This window comes from Augochlora pura, chromosome 11, assembly GCF_028453695.1.
Source record: "Augochlora pura isolate Apur16 chromosome 11, APUR_v2.2.1, whole genome shotgun sequence".
Lineage (NCBI taxonomy): Eukaryota > Metazoa > Arthropoda > Insecta > Hymenoptera > Halictidae > Augochlora > Augochlora pura.
In genome coordinates, this window is record NC_135782.1 from 6,256,598 (window position 1) to 6,280,562 (window position 23,965).

A 23,965-nucleotide genomic window follows, 5' to 3' on the forward strand; every position below is an offset into this window, starting at 1 on the left:
TTTTAGTAATACCTCAAAGGGTTAGTAAGAGTGCAAAGGGTTAGTAAGAAACAAATCAATTACAAAGCTCACAAGGTTAAAGTTTATAAATATTGTAATGGTTCTCAAGTGTCGCAAAAATCACATACGAATTACAAAAATCGTAAGCAGCATAAACACCGTAAGTATCTCAAGGCGACGGTAAAAATCGTAAAAATCACGAGGATGTTGAAAGGATCACGAGGGGGTTCAAAGGTCGTAAAAATTAGCACCACGAGGATCGTAGGATATCAACGACCTCTCGACGATTGAAGCCAGTAGAACGGGAACGTGTTTCCTCGAGAATCTGTTTCACAGCGAAATGTACGTTCGTTTCTTGTGCATGATGTACGCGATCACGGTCCACAAGCCAACGCACCAAATCGTCTCCAGCAGACGCAGCCCGCGGCTCTCCATATTGCCGTAACTCCAATGGAACGGGAAGATTCGGTAGCACAGCGTGTGGCCGACGTACAACAGCAACGGGTTCATGCCTGCGGAGAAAGAAGCTCGTTTTCATCGGGTTTAACCTGAATTCTTTCGACAGTGAAAAATCGTGTTTCGGGCCGCGATCGAACGGATCGTGTCGCAAAACAATTTCTATTTTACATAAAGATCCGCGCAGTCCAGTTATCGGTTGCGCAACCAACAACGTGAAAGCGTCACGTACCGGGGATTCGGAAAGGACCGCCGTTCCACAGGTTGACGACGTCCACGAGCAGGTAGCACGCGGTCAGCAGCGCGAGAGAGAAGGACGTCGTGACGAACACGAACGACAGCGACCTGTTTCGCGAGGAATAATCAGCCGGTGTTGCAATCGGTTTATGTACAGGGTGGAAGGAAATTATATGCCGCGACCCCGCCGCAGACGAATTCTACGGCTTTGAAGCGGTGGCGGTTTATTTAAAAGTATTGTCGCAATGTTCGCCTTGACCATGATGACAGGGTCGATCTTTTCTTGCATTGAATTCGATTCGAGGATAAAAAGTTCCAAGCGAACAATAGATTCAAAGTCAGCCGTTCGCATAAAGATGATATCAACATCATAATAATATTTAACTATGTAAAATAATTAAATCCATTCAAAATGGCTAAAAAAATTAGTGTCTTTCTGTTATTACAAAACGACACATGTTACATGCTTTTAAGCCATAATAGATTTAATATTATAGTAATTATAGCATGTAGAATAAATAGTTCTCTATTGTCGTTGCATCAGAAAATTGAAGTTTAGCAAATATATTATTATTGAGTGAGGAACGATTTTCCACTGCTTTGTTATAATTTCCTTCCACCCCGTACGTTACACATATTCGGTCGGCTATTTTCGGCGACTCTGTACGCACCACAAGTGCTTGTTGACCGGGATCAGGTTGGTGAAATGGAGGGTGCAGCCGATGCAGCCGAACACCGTAGCCCACGCGAGCCACCTAATCACTCGGGCTTTCCAGTCCTTGTACGACATCATAATTATGCCGGCGTGCAGTCCGAGGAACACGTGGAACGTTGACGTAAGCGTACCTTGGCAAACGAAACACGTCTTCGTGGCGTATATAGGGCGTGTATCGGGTGTGAATCGTTTCCTTGCAAATCTCTTACTTAAATTAAAAAACTCGAAAATATCTTGCAGCTTTTGTATCAGGATCAACGAATTAATAGAGTTAGATTGGTTTGAAAAACATGTCTTTCGAAACGCTTTCACTATAATGGCTGTAACTTTGGAGATTGAGGTCGCTACTGGTTTGACAAATTTGAGCACATTCTTTGAATATCAGCTAAAAAGTATGTCAAGTTTTGAGTTATAAGGATCGGTATTTCTCTTTCAAAAAATTCCTGAACATCGTCTCGTAAATGGAGTATAAAATCGGAGATAGAGATCTCAAATCGGAGATCTCAGTAGAGAGATCTTTTAAAATTGAAAATTAAGAGCTAAGAACTTCTTAAAAATTGTCCTAAAACTGCGACATTCTTATTCAAAATCCATCAAATTAATTAGCTTAATATGATAATAATAATATAAGACTAAACAATAATATAACACTAGAATCACCAAACCAGTTAAAGTAACTGATCTCCAAGCTTTCCTTTTACAATATCTAATAAAAATGTTTTTCTCAGAAATTTTTGCATAAACTTTTTTATCCAAGCACATATTATCATAGTTTATAATATTATCAGATATTATTATTTATAGACATTGACGATATAATATGTACATATAATATGATATCATAAAATTGATATTACGATATCATTACTATTATATTACCGTATTATCAAAATTTAAATAAATCCAATCTTGTCATTGTTATACAACAATACACATTACTCTCGTTACCAGCTCGGTAATTCTAGCGTTAAGAGAAAATTATATCGAGTTACCCTTAAAGCTCTCGACCTCCCAATAAAACGTTAATTTCCAAATAATCGATCAACGAGTTATCGACGGCATACCTAAAATCCCTTCAGGGTCGTAGGGTCCGGCATTGTAAACGGTCGTGGAGTGATGCAAATGTGGTTCTTTGAGCAGTACCCTGTCGATGTAGCCGGCTGCCCCGCCGACGCAGTCGTAGTGCTTCCCGTCGTCGTGCAGACCGCCGGGACCGAGGTATCCGCTGACAATAATTCCTTGAATCACTTGGCGCGAAGAGGAACGTTGTTCATTGCGTTATACCTACGTACGTGGGACATCCGGGGACGTTCAGGCAGAACGTAAGGACACAGTGGACGGCGACAATGGCGAGCATCACGCACCATTGGGACAGCAGCACGTAAATGTCTTGCACCTCGCGCAGAATGGAGGACTGTTGCAAAAAATGTTCATTGTTCTTTAGGTGGACATTATGGGAGGATTGTTCTTTAGACTTGTATATCTTGGAGCAGAGTATTATGAAGTAGATGGCATTTGTCATAGGAAGTCTGTATAGAGTATCCTAAAAGTCACTCATATTATGGAAATAAGGGGTTGCTAAAGTTATTTGAAGTAACTTTTTCTTTTACAAAAATTTTCTCTCAAATATATAACAAAATTTATGCAGTTCCTGAAAATCAATTGCTCTCACCTGTGACTTCACCGGTCGCTTCGACATCAGAAAGAGATAGGTCAAGGCGACGATGAGGTAAGTGATACCGAAACGTTGCAGAACACCGAATATTCGGATCGTCTCAAGTTGAGCACCCACGCTCGCCGTGTTCAACGACACGCCGATCAAAAACAGCAGGACGCTCCTCTGTTAACGATAAAAAAAAAAGACAGTTCATTGTTTTTCAGAGACATTGTTTTGCAATTAATTACCGGCGCGATAATATGGCAATGTACTCGATGCTCCGCGATTAATTCATCGGAGATTAGATAAACGTGTGCCGCGAGAAGTGTGTCAGATAAAATTCAGATACATAATGTGCTGCTACTTGACATAATTATGAAACAAAATCGGTATCATAACGAAAGTCATTTTCGATCGAGGATTTAGCTGTAATTATAATTGTATTACAAGACATTATGTGAAAAGGAGACGAAAATGGAGTTGGAGTTTTCACTAAATTTTAAGGAACTGTATTTATCCGCCTAATTTTGCCCTGCGTTTCTAAATAGAAGATAAATAATATATAATTATAATAAAATTGATAAAATTAAATTATAACAAAAATAATAAAAGAGAACGAAATAATAATAAGCATCGATGAATATAGATATAATTAGGAATATAATATAAGATAAATATAATATAAAGTAAATATAAATATAAGAATATAAAAAGACTTTAAATGAACCTTAAATGGACCTTAATTGGTACCTTAACGATATCTTTGAAGATGGCGGCCTTAGACTTCATTCGTTTTATCTGACCTGCCAGCGAGACGGGGATGCACACCCCCATGATCCATAGGAAGCAGGGGAAGACCAGGTCTCCAAGTAACAATCCGTTCCAAGTGGCGTGGCCCAGATTTTTGTAACCGCCGGATCCATCATTAACGAATATCATTAACAAAGTGCTTGCCCTGTCGAAACCATTAATCTTTAATTATAAATAAAATGATCAGCCTTTCTCATGTAATAAAAATGATCAGCTTTTCTCATGAAAGAAAAATGAAGAACAAGTTTGGGTTAATGATCGAGGTAAGGTGTTGGCATAAATTAGTTTCTGTTACGATGGCTCACCCTCGAACTGTATCGATTGCTTTCACACGACGTTTCATGGGCTGGCTCGTCGCCTCGTCCACCTGATGTCTCGCGCACTTCTTCCGCCACAGATGCCATAACAATTTCAGGCTGGAGAGGCCGAACAGGGCGATTATCAGCACCCCGAAAATAACGAACAGCTCTGGAAGCAATCGAGTCGAAAGTCGATAATATAATATAATATAATATAATTATGAAAACTTATTTATTTGGTGATATTGGCTGCAAATTTATCTATTTTGTCTCCTATTGCCATTTAATTCAAGCATCGTCATTTTAAGTTTAATTATTTCTTGCATCCGAATAAAATAAAAAGATCTCGTCAGAATTATCTTCGACCAATTCGCCTAACACAAATTAATTTTTGTTACCGCGCCGATAATTAATTTCCAAGTTACTTATTTCCAAAGTATACTCGACGAATCGCAGACAAACCAAATCCTTCGCGAGACGACTCGAAAGTACGACGAAGATCCAAAGGTTCCGTGCAGCGTCGATCAATCGAAACGCTGTCTCACCTGTGTAGGCGTACGTGGGTGCCGTCAACACATTGAAGTCGCAGCCGTCCGGTCGCACGGACAGTTCGTAGACACCGAATTCGCCTAGGTTCGGCGTCAGCTCGCAGATCACGTTGCTGGAATGCGAAAAACAGTTTCTTGGACGCGGTCGGACGACGCGAATAACCGTGAACAACAGTAGAACCGGTTAAACAAAAAACGCCTCCTCACGCGCATCCTTCCTATCTACCTAATGTTTTTCGCGGACAAGTATTCGTTCGGATCCTCGGCGTCAAGGACCCTCAAAGTGCACGCCTTGACGGTGTCGATCGCCATGCTGGTGTTCGAGTTCGCTGCGAGCTGCTTGATGCGAGTGTACGGACACTGGAAAAAAGGGCACGGACGAAAATAGAACGGTCATCGAGTAAACATTATTACAGTGGAATGGAGAAAAAAAGTCGAGTTGGTCTGGTCGAAACGAAAGGATTGCGAAGAAGAGCAGTAAAAAGCCTAAGCGATAGTTAATCGCTAGAACTAAAGGAATTTTGATGCATTAGGGATTCGGTATATTATTATCTGGAATGATGTTCATTTTATAATAGGAATAGGCTAGTTATTTTTAAAAAGAAAAAATAATTTTTCGTGTCAAGGTTTTTCACCCTTTTTCCTCATTTTCTTTCCTTTTGTTCTCGTGTTTCATCTGTTCTCGCGTGATTGCTACCATATTATTACTCTCTTTGTCTCTCTATTGTATTATCATAAATAATAATATATTTTTATCACTATTATTATCATTAGCGCGTAAAGCGCATGGTAGTCTCAGTGTAAAATAACACGAAATTCAGAGAAAATTGTAATGTTGAGATTGGAAGAAGTCGAGTTCAACGGGTCGAAGTAACAGTACAGCGAAATGATGGAGAATAAGTAAAAACCCAAGCGATAAAAGTCATCCTGTGTATTAAGGTTGGAAATAAAGGAACTTTACGGACTCCGGATTCTGTACTGTACAATTACTGCTATAATAAAAATGCTTGCGATTAATTTAGAATAAAAATTGTGTAATTGTTTCCCGGAGGCACTGCGAACCAGTCTTAGATAGATTCGATGTGAAATAACAAGGAAAAACTATTACATCAAGCCACGGTGATTTATTGCTATAATAAAAATGTCTACGATAAAATAATTTATGTCTAGAAGGCTGCGTAAATTACTGTTCGCTAGTTTCAGTATCAAATGACACAATACCGAGTGAAAATTGTTAAACCGGCGCGGAGATATCGATTCTAATTAGTCGAGGAGAAGGCTCGAGGATCAGGAAGAGAACGTACCGCTGCGCAGTCCGAGGAGAGCCAGTAGATCCATGCGTTTAGATCCTCGTGTTCGTTTCGCAGACGCAGGCAGGCTTCGTCGAACCGCAAAATGTCTCGATCGCAAATCTCCGAGCTGTCCATCGTCCTCAGTCGGCGAACTATACGCTTTTGCAATCGGCACAAACGGTGATCACTGACCGCTAGAGATCCGCTAGAGATCCTCTCGAGATCCTCTCAAGATCCTCTCGAGATCCTCTCGAGATCCGCGCGAGGATTCGCGCCGGACGCTCGCCGCCTGTCCTTAAATCCAAGGTGAAACGTCGCGGTGTCCGACGACACGGCGACACGGCCCGGCGAAAGTGGAACGATCGAAATCGAATTTCTGTTAGGCGGATCGATTGATCCGAGTATTATCTTCCCACGAGGAAACGCGACGCCTCTCGCGATCGCCGGCCCGCGACTACAAAGTGGCACGACAGCTTTTCTACGAGATCCGCGGAACACGAGGGAACGCCGCGAATCACGTGGGTGCATCGACTGACATTTCACCTGGCATTCAACAGGTGTGATTTTACCTGGCCGCTGGCTGCGCTGACTGGCTTCGATGAGACCGCGAGAGTTGGCACAGGCGGCGATCGGACCTGCATACCGATCGATTAACGCGTTCGATGCCAGTGCCTGCTCGGGTCTCAGCCTTAATTGTTATAATTAGATCGCGGATATTTTATTTGTTTGAATGAAAATAATCTGCCACGATTGCAAGGAACAGGAGCGAAGTGATAGCTCCTTTCTTCTTTTAATTATATCCGTCGGCTGGCACTGATGCATTAATAATTTCGAATTCTTTTAGTTTCTCTACTCTTTTTAATTAAAATTATACCTACTCGATTTGATGGCAATTGTATAAAAACTGTCGACTAGTTAATAATATTCTAACAAATTTTCTAATTCATTTCATTCGTAAATAAATGAAGATAGTTTTGAGTCTAGGATGGAAGATTTATTTAAAATGTTCAAGGATACTCTTCTCCTTCTATTTCATGCAAGAAAAGTTTATTTATTGTTGCTAACGTGGAGAAAATTAAATTTTTATGTCAATTATAAATAATTCACGTAGAGGTAGCTATAAAGGAAATATGGGAATAGAAAATGGCATGGGATCTAATAATTGAAGGCTTATTAAAAATTAAAGGTATTTTAATGATTTCAATAGTCACAAGTGTTTAGAAGGATCTTTTCTATCTATACCATGCGAAAGAAATTTATTTATTATTGCAAATATTAAAAAAACAAATTATTTGTGCCGATATTCGTATAAGATTCAATGTAAAATTCGGCACGATTCATCTGTTTAAAATATCGAAACAGCGCCTCTCGTGGCGGAATTTAGAAGCTCGTTTCGGGGTCCGTACAGCGCCAAAACGTGCAGTGGCAAAACGCCCAAACTGTTGGGCAACGTGACCGACGGAGAAAAAAAAGTTATCTCCGATGGTAATACCCTTCATATAAATATGAATATATTGAAATAAATAAATAAATAACGCTATAAGTATTCATATTAGTAACTCCAATTAATTTTAATACTTTTAGTTGACTATTTTGAGTTGAAATTATCATTTATCAATTTTAATAAATAATTTATATTTTTGTGAATAATTGGCTATTATCACTTTTATATGCATTGTTTAATAGACAGGACAATTCGAAGCTGAAATTTTCAATCGGGAACAATAAATAAGTTAATTGTACCTCTTTTTTAAACTTTGGAAATTTATTATAATTTATTATTCAAAGGAAATTCATTGATTAGAAACACTAAATGACTGAATTAATATTAACAATGTGTCTCTGGATTTATTAATATTATTTGTATCTAATTGTGGATAAGATAGAGCACTAATAACGTTAATAAAATAAGAAGTTACATTATCTACATTCGGATTTGCAGAGCATTAAACTGTATAGCAGAAAAACGCTCAAATTGTTAGATAAATTTACCAACAGTTGATTTTGACTAACAATTTTAGTGTTTTACCACTAGACAAGTTGTTACTGTACGAGCTTTTAGTTTTTGCCGCCAGAGGCACTACTATCGCATGAAATTTTTTCGCTCCGTCGGTCACGTTGCCCAACAGTTTGAGCGTTTTGCCACTGCACGATTTGGCGCTGTACGGACTCCGAAACGAGCTTCTAATTTCCACCACAAGAGGCGCCACTTTCGCAAACAGCGGCAATTTCAAACAATAATTGCGGAAAATACGCATGCATATACAATATTGTCTTTTATAATACTACTTCAGAATGTTAAAATATTTAAAGATTAACTATAAGAACGAGATATTCCTAAATTATTAGAAGAAAAGTGCTGTGTAATAATAAAAACAGATGAATTTGTATCTGTAATCTCTTAACTTGAATTTCAATCATAGAACCACTTTAATTACTAAATTAAATTTAGTTTAATATATAATTTAATGTATAATTTAGATTACCAAAAAATTTCTAATTTTTAACTTGGTAATCTGTTTAATTTATTGCCATCAGATAATAATAAATAATACCTCCAGCCAGAAAATTTGATTTTCTAACTCTATTTATTTTTTAAATAAAATAAAATCGTCCTTAATTCTATAAATCCCTTACGAAAATTTTTCTGACTTAGTATTCCTATAAAAACGTAAATCAAGTGCATATAATATTGCTATTAATTATTAACTAATCGATCGAAATTCATGTCTCAAAAAGAAGGCATACAAAGATGCATTTCTTTGACACTTTTTCGTTACATGAAAAGATAATCTCATCCAGTTCTGCGTATTACCCTCGATCGGACCTATCTTTCAGTTGCGGAATTAAGACGCTATTGTACTATCATTTGAATCGGACAGCGGACAGAACCTCGAACGCGTTTTCATTAAAAGGAGTTCCTTAATAGAAACTTTAGTCTGAATTGGCAGCATCTGCGAGAGAGTGACGGCAGGCCCGGCCTTCGAGGGGTTGAACAGGGGAACCAACGATCCTCTATGTTGACGCCCGAAATGCTGTCCGATCGATCTTCGTCAGACTTGATTTCGCAGCGGTACAATCATCCAACAAATAGAATTGTACGTTACCCCATCCGTGCACACGTTCCCCGTAAAACTTCACAACTGCCGTTCGTTGTCAACAGCCCCTTACCGGAGTTACACATAAATCCTTCGACTATTCCGCCGTACTGAATCGACCATTGCCTCTTCTAGATCGAAATCGACGCCATTTTTAAGTTAAACGTAGAATTCTATGAACAATATTTAACCCCCTGACTGCAGAATGCTCTTAAGTTGAGCTGTCGCTGAAGACGGAGTGTCGGAGTTGACAGTATTCATGGGAAAATGTGAAATTTACAGAGACTCTTGAAGTCATTGTATATAATATAAAATCAATATGCTATTTTAATTGTTTGTATTAAATCAGAATTTTGTATATTCATGTTAAGTATATAAAATCTAGTATAATACATGTGACTATAGTACTCAAAGGGAGAAATAATAATACGTAAGGGTAAATAATACCTAAAACTATAGTTTTGAAAACGATACACGAAATATACTGTTATATTTTAACAATAAATGGCAAAACTATATCCTACCTCTTCGCACACAGTGGAAGAGTACGGTGGGCCTCAAAATGGCCGACGGCGGTCGCAAGCGCAATTATATTTCGATGAAATGTTTCTCAACGAAGATAATCGTCCTATTTATAGCCCCCTCGAATGATCGCATCGCATCACCGTTTCCGAATTAAACTGCAACGAAAGAGTTGTACACAATGCGAAGATACTAAAAGATACTGTTTCACACCGTGGTTCGGCAATTAATTATTCTTTCATCGTTCCGCTGGCGCGTAAAGCCTGCCCGTTTTTCGCGAACACTACGATTTTTTAATTAACAACAGCCCGATAGGATCTCGTTGCCGCCGGGCGAGCGTTCTTCGAGTTACAAGAACGTTTACACCCCGGCGGAACAGTAATAAATAACGCGAAACCAACGCCGCCTAACAAGCGTTAAATTAATTCCACCATTAATCGCCGGATAATAAACTAATTCGTGTTCGACGGGCAGGATATTCGACCGGTAGGGGAAGAGCGGCGCGTAGAACGCCGAGGAAATGGCGGCGGGTTACGAGCGCCGAGATTTATGTAACGGATCCGGAATTAATGAAACGGCCGGTCGCGAGGATCGAGACGTTTAGCCGGCAATGGAAGATCGTGTTTTCCGCGGTTTGATACCGATCGCGGCCGGTGCCGTTTTACAACATGCGAACGATAAGATAGAGAAACGGGACGCGTGTATAAATCATAACACGGCCGGCGAAATCTACACCACGGAATCGTAATGGCCGAATAAAATCGCAACGGCACGTAACAGCAACAAGGAGTTTTCGTTATGCGGCTGCCTCCTGGCCACGCGGCCGTTGGCTTTTATCGCCTGGCGATCGGCCGACACGCGTAAGTGGCATGATTGATTCTCATTCACGGACAGCAGTCGTTACCATATTTGCTAACGGGCCGCGTTTGTCTTAATTAAAACATTACCGCTCGTACCCCACCGGCCAGGAAACGCGAATGGCGTGCCGGCTCGCGGGTTTCCCTATTTTATTTTGCCGCACGCCCGCTTCCTTCGCCGGCCTCGCCCCCCCGGTTCCGATCGGAATCGAGAAACCCGATGCTCGGTCATTTTATATAAAAAAATTAGCAACGAGAAAACACGTACAAGAAACCCTAGTAGCTACCGGCGAATTAAGATGCCGCCGCTTTCCGCGGCTACAATGACCGTAAACTTTCTCTGTAATTGCCGCCGACTATCGTTCAGTTTTAACGTCGTTGGGCGGGTCCACAATTTATAACTTCCACTCGATAATTACCGGGATCGTTAACAGTTTGTCGTTGGAATTCGGTGAAGAAATTTATTAATTTCAACCTTCCGCGGAATTGCAATTTTTCTTTCTGTTATTGGATCGTTGCGTTATTTTCTTCGTGTCGGGGACTCGTCGGAGGCGTTTAATTATTATCGGCAATTTCATCGGCGTGCCCGGAGTTCGGGGCGACGTGAAAGAAGGCATTCGAAGTTCTGGAACATGTCCGACTGTCCCCCGGTCTCCGCAGAAAGGAGGAAAAGCTGCGAAGGGTAGAATATATACGTCGAGAGAGAGAGAGAGAGAGAGAGAGAGAGAGAGAGAGAGAGAGAGAGAGACGAAGAGAGGGGTAAGGAAGACAGAGAAGGAGAGAGAGAGAAAAAAAACGAACGGCTAGACGGACGTACAGAATGGTAAAGGCAAAAGGAAGCAGTGGCAGCGCGAAGAATGTCATAGCTAGTTGTTTCTGGCCGAGGAGGGAGGCTGACACCTTCGTGATGGATGATCGCCGACCGTCCGCTAAAGCTGCCGTTGCTGCTGCTGTTGCTGCTGCTGCTGCCGCCACTGCCGCCGCCGTTACCATCGCCGTCGGAATGGCTGTTGCTGCTATTGCTTCTGTTGCTGGCAATACCGAACAAACCGCTCTGAAACACTATATTCACCGCTCCTTTATTCCGCCTTCGTTCCTCGCTGCAATCGACCATTCAAAGCGCTAATCAAACCGTGATGCAGTCGATAGTCACGCTATCCTCAATTGTTTCAGATTGCTTTGCAGGATTGACTCTAATTTGCCATCGATAGTCGAGTGGAACTGACAAATAAATCTTCAGGGAATATGACAGACTCGCGCCAATAGCGTAGTTGATAATAGTGCAAATATATAGTGCATATAATAATTCATAATAGTCCAAGTAGTTTTCTTTGGTAAAATACGAAATGGTGATTTAACTTGGTCGAAATCCAAATAGTTCTTCTAAACTTCATAATTTATATCCAGCGTCCTATGAGCGCTTTAAAACATACTTAACTATCGTTAAGACTTTCAATTATTTGTTTGGGCGTGAGAGAAAAAATAATATCTGATAATTAATAAAATAATATAAATGATATGATAATTAATATAATAATATGAATAATATAATAATATCATAATATGATAAGTAATAAAATAATCTAAAATAGTATCTCTGATAATTAGTATTACTTTAAGTTTAACTAAATCTAAACCTAAAGTGCCCTAAATTCTACAAATTTTATATATATTTATTATTTAAGTATTTGTAAATACATGTCATATTATATAAACATATAAAAAATTTTATCTAATTATAAAAATATACTTAAAAAATACTTTCTCTAAATATAAGCTCACTTTGATAAATTAATTATATTATGCTTCCGACAACATTAAAATAGCAAATTTTTAACTTTTCGTGGTTATTTTAACAAGATAAAATTTTTATGAACACGAAAGTTGGCAAAAAATGTGGAACGCTTCACGATTTTGCGTGTCATCCTTGCGCAGGGGCCATGCTAATCTTCTCTGTATCGTTCCAATTTTAGTATATGTACTGCCGAAGCAAGTACGACAGAGGTGCTTCAAAACGTTCTTATATACAAATGGAGGCTCTATCGAGCACTAGCGAGAAACTGTACTTGTGCTGCCATCTAGTGGCGCTTTGAGGAAGTATAATTTGAACCATTTAAGAAGCAGCGATACTTTGGAAATCGGCGTAAAGTGAATAAATTAATTAATCTGACAAAAATATCTTGAATTATATATAGTTTATTTATATTGTTATAATATAAATAATATTGTTTCTCCTGGAAAATAATAAAACAGTGTACAATCTTATCTAACATAATTCTACGTAAATTACCTTCAAACGAAATTACAAATTCATTATTGTTTTATCAACATTAATATATTAAACAAAATATTATAATATAAAAATTAATAATCGTAATGACTCATGCTCTTTTTACAATAATGTGTGCAATTACACTTCTGTACAGATATTTGCTGATAGATATTTCTTATTTATAACTGGACTGCAAATTTTATGAATTCATGGAATATTTATGTAATTTAAAATAGTAAAACGATTAAAAGAATTCTTTTTTCATCCATTAAAGCGATTGAAGAAATAATGAACTTGCTATTTAATTTCTATTTAATGCGATTGATGCAGACAATTTTTACTTTACATAAAAATCTGCAGTTTATTTATTATTAGGAACTTTCCCCCACCCCGAAGTGTCTTCAAAGACTAGATCGGAGACAGACAGTTGTTCCCTTAAAATATCCACGAGGCAGAAGCGAACATCCAAGGCCAAAGCTTAGTTATCTGCCATAAAATAGGGGTTGGTTGTTATTCTGGCACCACTACCATCCTCCAAAATTCTCTGAAATTCTAAAAACATTGTCAGAATGATATAAATAAATAACTTCAAAGCCTAGAAGGAAATCTCTAAAAACAAAGCTTCGTATCTGAGATAAAATAAGGGGTTGGTTATTATTCTGAGACCACTTCCACCCCTCCAAAATTCTCAAAATTTCTAAAAACATTGTCAAAAGAATATAAACAAATAGGTTCAAAGCCTAAATTATGCAAAAAATCTTACAAGTAAATTTCTAAAAAACAAAGCTCAAGTATTGATATAAAATAGGGGTTGATTTTGTTCTGGATTTGCTTCCACCCTCCACAACGCAAAATAATTTCACGGATAACGTCGGAATAAGGTAAACGTGTGTTCCAGACAGTCTCCCGCGTAGAAACGAATTTTTCCGCGAGCAAGTAGGCGCAAAGTACGCGTCGGTCGCCTAAGCCCGGGAGCATTCAGTGGGCACCGGGGGTGTGTATAGGCGGCGGCACTCGATGCTGCGCCGCTGGGAGCGTGCTAATGGCTACTGACACACAGTTTTGATGGATCGGGCACCGCTCTTCCTCCTCTGTACCGCACCGCGGCTGCGGAATATGCGAGATCGCCGCGATACCACCGAGGAAATGCACGGGCAAACACGGGAAGACGGCCGGGGAACGTTATTACGTCTCGCTGACGATTCCACGGAATAAGATTTTTCGAGCCGACGGGGTTGGGAGTCGGCGCATCCCTCGCGCACATTTCATTTTCACCCCCCCGGAGTTACGTGGATAATTCGTGACAGGAAGCGCGCGAGGCGACGCATTTCAGCCTCGCGCTGCCGGGAAATGGATTTGTTAAACATTTGCGGAGGATGTATGGATTTTTAATCAGCCCTTCCTTGTACGGTGACAAGGAAGATTCGTAGAAGAACACGGGGGACGTCTTTTTGGATTGTCTTTCTGGTAAACGCTTTTCTCTACATTCTTCAACTAACAAAGTATTTTTCACTTACCTTCAATGCTTGGGAGTAGAATTTCTTTCATAGTTACGTTGACTAGCACACTTTTGCTTTAATAAATCCTAGACAAGAAGGGAAATATTTGCCGTATACCAAGCTTCGCTTCGACGTTTGAACATTGATACAGAAGAGTAGATCCCTATTTAAATTCAAAGATAATATATAATATCTATATTTAGAAGACTCTGTTCAAAATCTATATAAAGAACTCGTCAGAATGTTTCGAGTTTAAAAAGGTTGACGTCGAATGCGATTGAAAATAAAACGAACCTCTTATCAACGCAGAAAATAGAAGAGCACCCTTCGCTGGCTCGGTTCAATTTATAATCCACAGTGCTTGCGATCTTGCGACACCGTTCGTGAGCGACGAACACGAGAGAGACAGTCGCGTCGTATAGGGCTCAGTTAATTAGTAACTCGAACGGCCGTCGAACAGGGTCATTGAAATCGGTCGGATATTCCCGGTGTTGGAAGTTCTCGTTTTCAGGTTTTAATGGCGCGCTGCTTAGGAGAGCGGTCGCCGGGATGACTTATGAAAATAATAAAAGTTGGCAGCTCGGTGGTTCCGATGGGAGCGAAGGGGTAAAAGGAGCATCAGGATCGGGGAGAGGCAGGGCCCGTGTGATAGGTAGATACGCGAGGAAACGGATAGATACTAATTGGGCAAAGGAAAAGAAACGACCGGCCGCATTGGAGAAGGACACACGGGTGCAAGAACGGCGGCAGACGCGACGGCGACACCGGTATATACGGTTCGCGTTGTTCGCGGTGACGCATCTGTCCCCAAGGATACACCCCTGATCCCGAGGCCTACAGGACCAGACGTCCGCGCGCACCATCCGCCCAGAAATTCCCATTGACAACCTGTTCACCTCCGCACGCTCGACGTGTTCACCGCCACAAAGTATTCGATGTAACCGCCGCACCGACACCGATACCCAAACCCGAGGACTTCCTGGGACCATCCGGGGACCTAGGACCTTCACGGAAATACCGGACGCCTTTCTAAACAGAAAATCGAAAGGCCCAACTTCCAACGACGAATCTTAGAGGAAGACGAACTTCGCCTCTTCTGAAAGAGTGACGACGCGATACTGAAATTGGATTGCTGACATCGTGAGAAACTGTTTCATTCTTTTAAAGTTACTCAAACAGAAGTTAACAGTAATTAAGGTGGTAACTGTTTTTTCGAAATTACTGTTTTCTTATTTTGTATGTTTGCAAACTTTGGAGACTTCTTCATGGAAGATGCTTGAGTGGATTACATTATTGGAGCAAGCTTTATGATAAAAACTTTAGAAAATCGAAATAATTATTACTGTAGGCTTAGTGTTAAATAAGGCTCGTGTTGATATCAAATGGCAAAGTAATAAATGGTATAAGCATAATTAAATGATGAGATTTTAAATAACATAAGTACTAAATGATGCAGGTATTAAATTATAAGTAGGTATTAAATGTTATAGATACTAAATGTTATAGGTACTGAATATTATAAGTACTAAATGATTTTAGATACTAAATAGCATTGTTAATAAATTGTGTAGCTTTTAAATAATGTAAGTACCAAACGATGCAGCTACTAAATGGTGTAGAATACCAAATAATACAGATACTAAATGTTGTAGGCACAAAATGGCGCAGATACTAAATAGCGTACGTACTACAGTAAATATTCGAACAGTGATCAATTTTTAACGAGTCGGGAGTTCGTCAATAAAAAGTTAGATTGTTCCTCGAGTAGCGACGATTTCCAGACAGAACAGTTTGCGCTGGAATTTTTTGTCCGGCTCTGAACCGAGCGAACTTTGGCCCCCGGTTTGGAAGGACAGCCCGCCGGTTGCATGTTTCGAGGGATTAAACGCGTGACTAGGAATACGAATCCTCGGGGACGTGACAAGAGGTCGCACAAAGTGTAGGATCATGTAGGTACCGCCGGTCTGGGTGTCTCTGGAGAGTTCTCCGTGTACCTGGCCTAACATGCCCACGGAACTGAAGAATTTCGGACAAGACTACAGCATTAAGAATCCATATTTCAGCGGCAGAAGCTGGCGACGCTGGGCCTGGAACGGATGAGCTTTATCTTCTGTGGTGAACCGATCAAACGAGGCGCCGGATGTGCTGAAACGTTGATAATGAAATTTAATTAATAATACAACTAACTTTATGCTACTATCTAGTATAGTATAATATTGACTAACTTTAAATACGAAAAATTATGGCAGGGTCCTTTCTTGAAGCGAATAAATAATCGTGAGAATTGTTAGCAAATTGTTCGATAACACACATTTATATTATTATTATTATATACAATTATTAAGTGTTTGACATTTTTTGGAGTATGATCAAACAGCTAATAAGATTTAATTTTTCGATGGAGACTTTTAATCTCTCAGCTAAGTACGACGTGTGTACGCCTCATAAGAAAATGAGAATTTTACATCTTAAAACTAAAATACTACGATTTAGGTTAAAATACTTGTGAAACATGTTCCTAAAATTCGCACACTTTAAAATAATTCTAAAAGAACCGCAGAAGAAATTACAGTTAGTATGATCGATAAAACGCATGACAAAATTTATCTTCGGAATATATTGACGCAGCTAAGTGGTTAAAGAAAGGCCGACGCTTGCGGTTAAACGAAACGACGAATATTTTCTACCGGTCCACGGTTAATAGATTCAAAAACGTCGCCCACTAGCAGTTAAGACAAAGCAACTCATCGAATTTGGACGCTGATAGGATTCGAAGAACGCCAGGCACGCGAGACAGAGCAAGCGCGGCGATGACTCTCGAAAATTACGAACTTAAAGGTCCAAAACCGGATCATTATCTTCCCGACGGCATGGACGGTTTCTCGTGCAGCTTCAAGTGGGATTAATTAACATCTTAGATAATCATCTGGAAACGAGACCGAGGTCAGTTCGTCGATCCGATCGCGTTCTGTCTTCTCAAGATATCCTCGCGCGTCCCCCTTTTTTCTCTCCCATCGCCGGTTTCTAGCTCCTCTTGTCGTTCAAATTTTTCTATCCCCTTCGAAACGCGACGATCGCTTGCAATGCTGCGACTATCATTTTGCGATCACGTGCACCCGAGCAACAACAAATCCAGCCGCGCGGGTATCTCGCACGGTATCGATCGATCGCGTTCATGTTCAAAGTTATTCCACTATCTGGGAACAACAGTCCGGGTGTCTGAATGAGATGCCATTTATATATTTATCGACTTCCCCTTTGTACCGTACAAAGAAACCTAATCTCTCTTGATCGCGATTTCGTCGCGACGTTCCGAATTTTTGTTGATACAACGCATTCGGCGCTCCACAAAATCGTTGACGTTTTTGTTTCAACAAAGGCGTGTCCTTTTAGGAAGTGTGATAAAGCATCGTCGGAGATAAGGTAGGTACCATGCTACGTTTTAGAAGTTTAAATAATTAATTCGATATATTTATGTAAAATATAAAATTGTTGTGTAACTGTTGTATGAGTAACTAGGCTCGATTTCATGTGCATAAAATGCAGAAAGTAATTTGAAAAAATTTAAATACTGCCAGCAAAGCTATCGTTGGAGACAAAATGGCTTCCGGTACGTAATTACAACTAGTATGGTTAAAATGGTAGATCGTACTATTCAAATTGTAATAAAATCGATGACAATCTCGCAGCCCCTGAGAATCGTTCAGTGACAGATACTACTTGTACCTTATCCGTCGCCACGACTGCTATCATAAGTTCGGAAGCCTCTGCGACAGATCTCGCCATAGACGGCAGTCTATCGAAGGGGTAGCAGAACGAGGCGAATCTTCGAGGAGGGTTTCTTGGAGGTTGTCGAAAGGACTTCGTAGGCAGAGGTCGTCGTTCCCTCGGCGAGGATCGGCGGGGGTTGGGGGTGGGCAAAGTTAGATTTCCGCGTCATTACACAGGCGTGGCGCAGGTCCCCGAGTTAATTGAATGCAGCGTGTGTTGACAGGTAGGCATATTGGCAGGCAGACGCGAGAGACGGAGAGAAAGCTCGGGCCGTTGGAGGAAGAAGGAGGCGGATGGAGACAGAAAGAGCCTGGGACGAAACGAAACGAAACGAAACGAGACGAAGACGACGAGAACGACGACGGGGCCTCTGGCTGACCAAGGTTTGTGTCAGATGCGGTTGCGATATCGGCCCCACGTCCACGGCTCTTCGAAGCCGTGTACCTGTCATTTTCGGTGACCGTGTCATTCAGCCCCTTCCTCTCTTTCACGGATCCCTTTCTTCTAACTAGCCACGTTGCCGGCAACGGGATCGCCGATACCGGGACGCATCCGGCCAGCCTCGATGCGACTAGACCCGCGTTTCGAGATAACCCCTCGGATACCTGGACCAGATCCGTGGCTGCGCGACGATCTCCGCTCTCGCGGGCCGACCTTAAAATGCACGAACACGGGCCGCGGGAACCGGAGGCGACTCCTCCAGCGTGATTCCTCTGCGTGAGAAATGCTCGCAACTCTTTGCTGTTTTGTGAAAACAATAAATAGGGTTCTTAGTAGCAGCCTCTAAATCAAGGAACTTGTAACAATCTGTTGCAATTTTTCTTTTGTAATGTTTTATTAAAAAAATAGTAATATATTGTGTGATATATAAATACTACTATTGTATACTATACAATGTGTACTATAATACTGTACTATAATGTATCCTATAATAACATGTATACTGCAATGTATGCTAGAATACTATACTACAATCGAAGAACTAGTTGATAACATCTCCGTTTAAACACTGGGCTAATAGATAAGATAAAAGCACCTGTTATAAAACACCTCTCAATTGTGAGCCGCATCGAAAATAGTTGATACAAGCAATAAAAATAAAAAATAATTACAGTATATAAAAATTGTCAAAATTCTACCCAAACGTTTGAACATTATTCTTTATAAGTTCGCTCGCGCCAACACTGTTGTGCAACAATCAGCTGTTTTAAAAAATATTTTTGGACGTATATTATCGTTCCAAGGGGAATTCATTGAGTTCAAGACAATCATTTATCATCCGTTCACATAATAAAGTTGTGACTCTCGGCTAAGTTGGTCTTTACGAAGCAGGCGCCAAGGAAGAATCGATTACATCGAGCAAAAGACTGTTCGGGTTGTTCGACGTCGTTGCTGTACGTTAATGTTCGCATGATAATTTGCGATGAGTATCATCTTTGGGCGATCGATGCATTTGCATCCTCCGTCCGCTACCGCCGATGCACCGGCGATCTCGAGCAAGATCTTGCGTGGTAGCCGATGCTGATGAACTTGTACACCACGTTACAAAGAATTCTCTCGACTTCTGAACTCCCGACCGCTGTTTTACCGGCGAATCAACCGTCTTCCTCTTGTCATTCCTTGAAACAGAGATCATTATACGATCCCGGAGTGGTTAAACGGGTCACCGTTACGAGTTTAAAAGGACGGGGTAACGGGCGCGACGTTTTATTTCGCTTTCGAAATAATGTATCTGGGCCGATAATAATTTATTACAGGGACGACTAGGACTGAAAGCGATCGGATACTCGTGATTATCTTGTACACGTCCACCGCCGGTGGATCTTGTACACGAGCGACGGAGTTAGGCTTCATTAAACTTCATTCAGCGCGAGTTCGATTAGAGTTTTTAACGGTATGCAGATTTTACGACACGCGAACACGACACATGGAGGGAAATTGAAAATAAGAGTCGGTATAAGTAGCCGTTCCGGTTCAATCAGGCAGTGACAGATTACGGAAAGGGGTGGGAATCTACCACTGTACGGTTGCCACTGTGTTGAGATCGTCAATTAGTGTCCGGTTTGTCGAGGAAATGAAAAGGACGAGACACGCGTCATAAAAGTTGCGTGTAACACTTCGGAAAAGTGACCACACCTTATTAATGCATTCGATTTTCCCGTATCACATAACGAAGAAAATGTCTCTCTAACGAATCATTTTTTAGTCACTGTTTTATTCTCCGACATTTCAATTTTGTAATACTATTTGTATTATTCCTGTATCGAGGGTAGATAAATTTGAGCCTGTTTTCTCATGAAATAGTTGCACTTCTTGAAATGTTAGAAATTAACAAGTGAACATCAGTCTGAAAAACAGCATAGCAATTTTTATTGGTGTTATGAATTTTTATTGGAGGCATTCTAGTACAAAGTTAATTATTATTTAATCATTGAAACTAAATCTTTTCGTCGTTCCTGCGGAATTTTAGCAAAGTTTCCGTAGCGTCTCATTAGAGAGCCAATAAAGAGGGAAAATTGCACTCGTCGCCGGAAGACAACTGCAAGACCAGTTCTGTGGATGCTCGGTAGCGAGCAGAAAAAAAGGGAACAGCTCCCGGAAGACGTAAACTGGATGCTCATGCACCGAGAGCATGAGGAACACGAAATCAGCAGATCGCCGATGATTACGTGCGTAGATACCGTTTATCTCTTATCCGCAAACACTCGAGGATCTCTGCACCTATTATCGGCCGTAGGAATCAAAAAAGCTTAGCCCGCGTAGATTAAATTAAAATCGGTCTTTATCGGGGGCACTGCGCACATTCCCGTTATCTCGTCGCTGACCGATAACGCGTGCACGTTTCTCGAAAGAATCCGCGAACTTCTTAACCGTGAATTATGCAGCGGACAATTCCAATCGACAATGCCTCGACCCCGTTGCGCCGACCGTTCTACTTCTCGCAATTTTTATTGAAAACTTCGTTCCCGGACAAACACGTTCGCTCTTCGAAAAATGGGATTTTCAAGGGAGATTACAACGAGCATGATCCCTCGATATTTGTCCTCCGAGATGGGTTCGTCGGGAGCAAATAACGAAAGATTTTATACTCCTACCTGCTAGGAACTTCTCATAGATCCCTTATGAGCTCGTCCCTTCTAGTCCGGGATATGTAAACGCTTTTCTTCTTGTGGGAAATAAAAATTATCTGCATCGATTGCAAGATACCGCAATCAAGACATTCATTTCTTAATGAATTCTTAACGTTAGTAAATTCGAATAAATAACAAACAATAAACTGTCACGCGAAATAAAAATTATCAGCACTGATCTATCGATTTTTCGTACGTACACACGTGTTATATATCGTTCTATCGAGTTTCGATTTATCCGAAAATAAATATAATCGTGGGCAAATAAAGGCACGAAATAGAATCGATGAATTACAAAGATGTCGATCACGAGTTTCGGTAATCGAAGGAATCGGGGCTTAATATCGGTGAGTCATCGGTAATCATAGAAAAAATACAGTGTATTAACCGTATTAGCGGGTGTTATTAGCCGGACAGGTAACTGGCAAACAGCTTATAGTATATTCGGGGCTTGTTTACGGCCGAACGAAAATTACACGGCCGGTACCAGCCACCCCTTGGTTCGACGCGTCCATTCATTAACACTTCATATCCCGTTGCGACGTGCTGGTAACGAGCCTGTCATAATTACCGCGCTAACTTTATTACTGCGGATACACGCTCTCCTTGCCCGAGCTATGATACTCGTGCGTCATAGGGCAAATCGAGCGAGCACCCTCGTTCGATGGGAAACACGCCCTCGAACCCTTCTGGCGCGATACCTTGCTGCAACTTCTGCTTTGTTACGTATCACAGTAATATTTAAACTTTGGACACTTCGCAAGTGTACATACTTTCTCCTATCGTTTGCTAAAAGTGGAGTTCGAAAGGCTTTGCCACTATTGTTGATAATTTCAACCCTAACCTCGCAAATCTGACGAAATCAATTGGCAAAATGACTATCTGGCTTTTTAATTAATTTGGTTACGTTATTTCGATGTCAAAAAGTGGATTTTAATAGTGAACAATTTTCTTTTACTTATAAAACTTAAAAAATTATTTGCGAATACGTGCGATACAATTTGTACCATTTCTTTTAAAGTTGTATGCTTAATAATTTAAAAAATAACTCGAGCATAGATTTTATATTTTTCTGAAGCTTCCATAAATTTTTATAATACCTGTCGCTCGAGATAAAATGTTGAATATAATTCTAAACAAGCTTCTTTTAAAAATTACAGATGCAGAAAGTCAAATCCAGGATAATAAAGTGAACGATCACGAATGAAAAATTGCTGAACAGAATTAAGATCGCAAGGCAACGAAAGCGGGGACCCGAGGTGGAAAGCGCGGCAGCAGGGCAAGTGTGGCGGTTTTTAAAAAATTGTAGGCGTGGAATGCAACACGGTCGCAGCATTAGAAAAGCGTGCTACTTTAGACGGTATCGGGGGATCTCGAAAAAGGTAATTTGCGATCGGGAGGCGTCCACGTCGTCGGGCCAGCGCACGAACAATGAAATTCTAATCGGATTGGGACCGAACATTGGCTACCGTTCGCGGCGCGGCGGCCTTTCCAGCCCTCCCCGATGGCTAATTACATTTATTCAATATTTACGATGATAGGATCAACGTGCGGCGAGCAGCGCGGAGCCAACGGGGCCGTGAGTCAGGTTGAATGAAACGGCATATCGAGCATTGCAGCGTCATTCCACGATCGAACCGGGTCCGTCGGCTTTGCTGATTCCAGCACAGCTTTTCTCACCTCCGCGACACACCGTTTTATTAGAAGCGGCTTTTTACGCGTGGACGATCCCCGCCGGCAAAAAGGGGAGCCAATTTCCTGTCGCCGTTTACTACGATCCGCGCGCGAGCGCCGTGCACACGGACATACGGATATATATAGATTTTTTCGTAATCGTCCGGAAAATAATAAAAAAAGCGAGCATTCCCGCAAGAAATGTGTGTTTAAACGTGCGTACGCGGCCGAGGCCGTCCGGCTTCGCGATTCGAGTTAATCGCCGGCAGGAGCCATTAGTCGCGAATGATCGCGGCCATAACTTTCCAGCAAACGCGGCTTCGTGCTCGCGTAATTGTTCGAAAGCCTCGATGCTTTTTTACGTGTTCACCGTTTAGAATTGTGGCGATAGAGCTTCACCTGTTCCGCGGAAGATCGTTGGTTTATGTGGGTTGCGCTTCGAAGCGGACAATTAAATTGTGCTCGGAACACTGTAAACGAAACGACGAGAGTCGTTCGATGTACTATTAGGTACCGTTCGATGGAACACGAACATCACCTGCCGGATTTATGGCGACAGAAACCTGGACCTCCAGACGCATCATCTTTGTCCAGAAGCCTGGGAATAATTTAAGGAGATTCACAATGGTGTAAAGAATTTTTGTTCTGTGTCTTGGCAGTTCATATGTGATTGCTAAAGGCTGCAGTGGATTGTGGATTTTATGTATCTATGACAAGGATGAGTGTAATGGAGCACAAAACGGTAGAAAGTTTACAAAACTGTAATTACAATATAATTTTCTCTATAATGTTTCTGAAACTCTCCTCGTATGAAGTCAATTTTTATGTAACTCCTTATTTACTGTAATTGTACTGTACATGTTTGATTTTCTTCATATTTTGTTTAAATAGAGCAGTTTTATTTTATATATAATTTAATCATTAATATCCTTCTTAACCAGTTGACTGTTTCTAACGAGCATACTCGTCACGAAGAAATGGTAACATTTCATATTATTACAAGTATACTCATCGAAGGCAGCCAGCTAATTAATTCAGTAATTTTAATTAGACTTAGAATACACGTCGTAAGTAAACACAGGTATTGTTTATTCTTACACAGTAAAATTTACGAAAAGAAGAAGGGT

At 40.8% G+C, this 23,965-nt stretch overlaps 1 protein-coding gene and 1 non-coding gene across 2 annotated transcripts; both read right to left on the bottom strand.

The window, feature by feature from the left end:
- Window positions 1–105: 105 nt before the first annotated feature.
- LOC144476873 (heparan-alpha-glucosaminide N-acetyltransferase) lies at window positions 106–6,331 on the bottom strand. Its single transcript, XM_078194178.1, has 11 exons — window positions 6,027–6,331; window positions 4,949–5,082; window positions 4,720–4,835; window positions 4,181–4,343; window positions 3,816–4,020; window positions 3,081–3,248; window positions 2,701–2,822; window positions 2,473–2,633; window positions 1,365–1,539; window positions 689–801; window positions 106–512 (listed from the first exon to the last, which is right to left on the bottom strand). Exons 1-11 carry the CDS (start codon window positions 6,147–6,149, stop codon window positions 331–333), a joined length of 1,662 nt encoding a protein of 553 aa, XP_078050304.1. The 5' UTR covers window positions 6,150–6,331; the 3' UTR covers window positions 106–330.
- Window positions 6,332–12,381: 6,050 nt separating this feature from the next.
- On the bottom strand, window positions 12,382–12,488 carry LOC144477412 (U6 spliceosomal RNA). The gene has a single exon (XR_013495196.1). It is a non-coding gene; the product is annotated as a U6 spliceosomal RNA (small nuclear RNA).
- Between the last annotated feature and the right edge of the window lie 11,477 nt (window positions 12,489–23,965).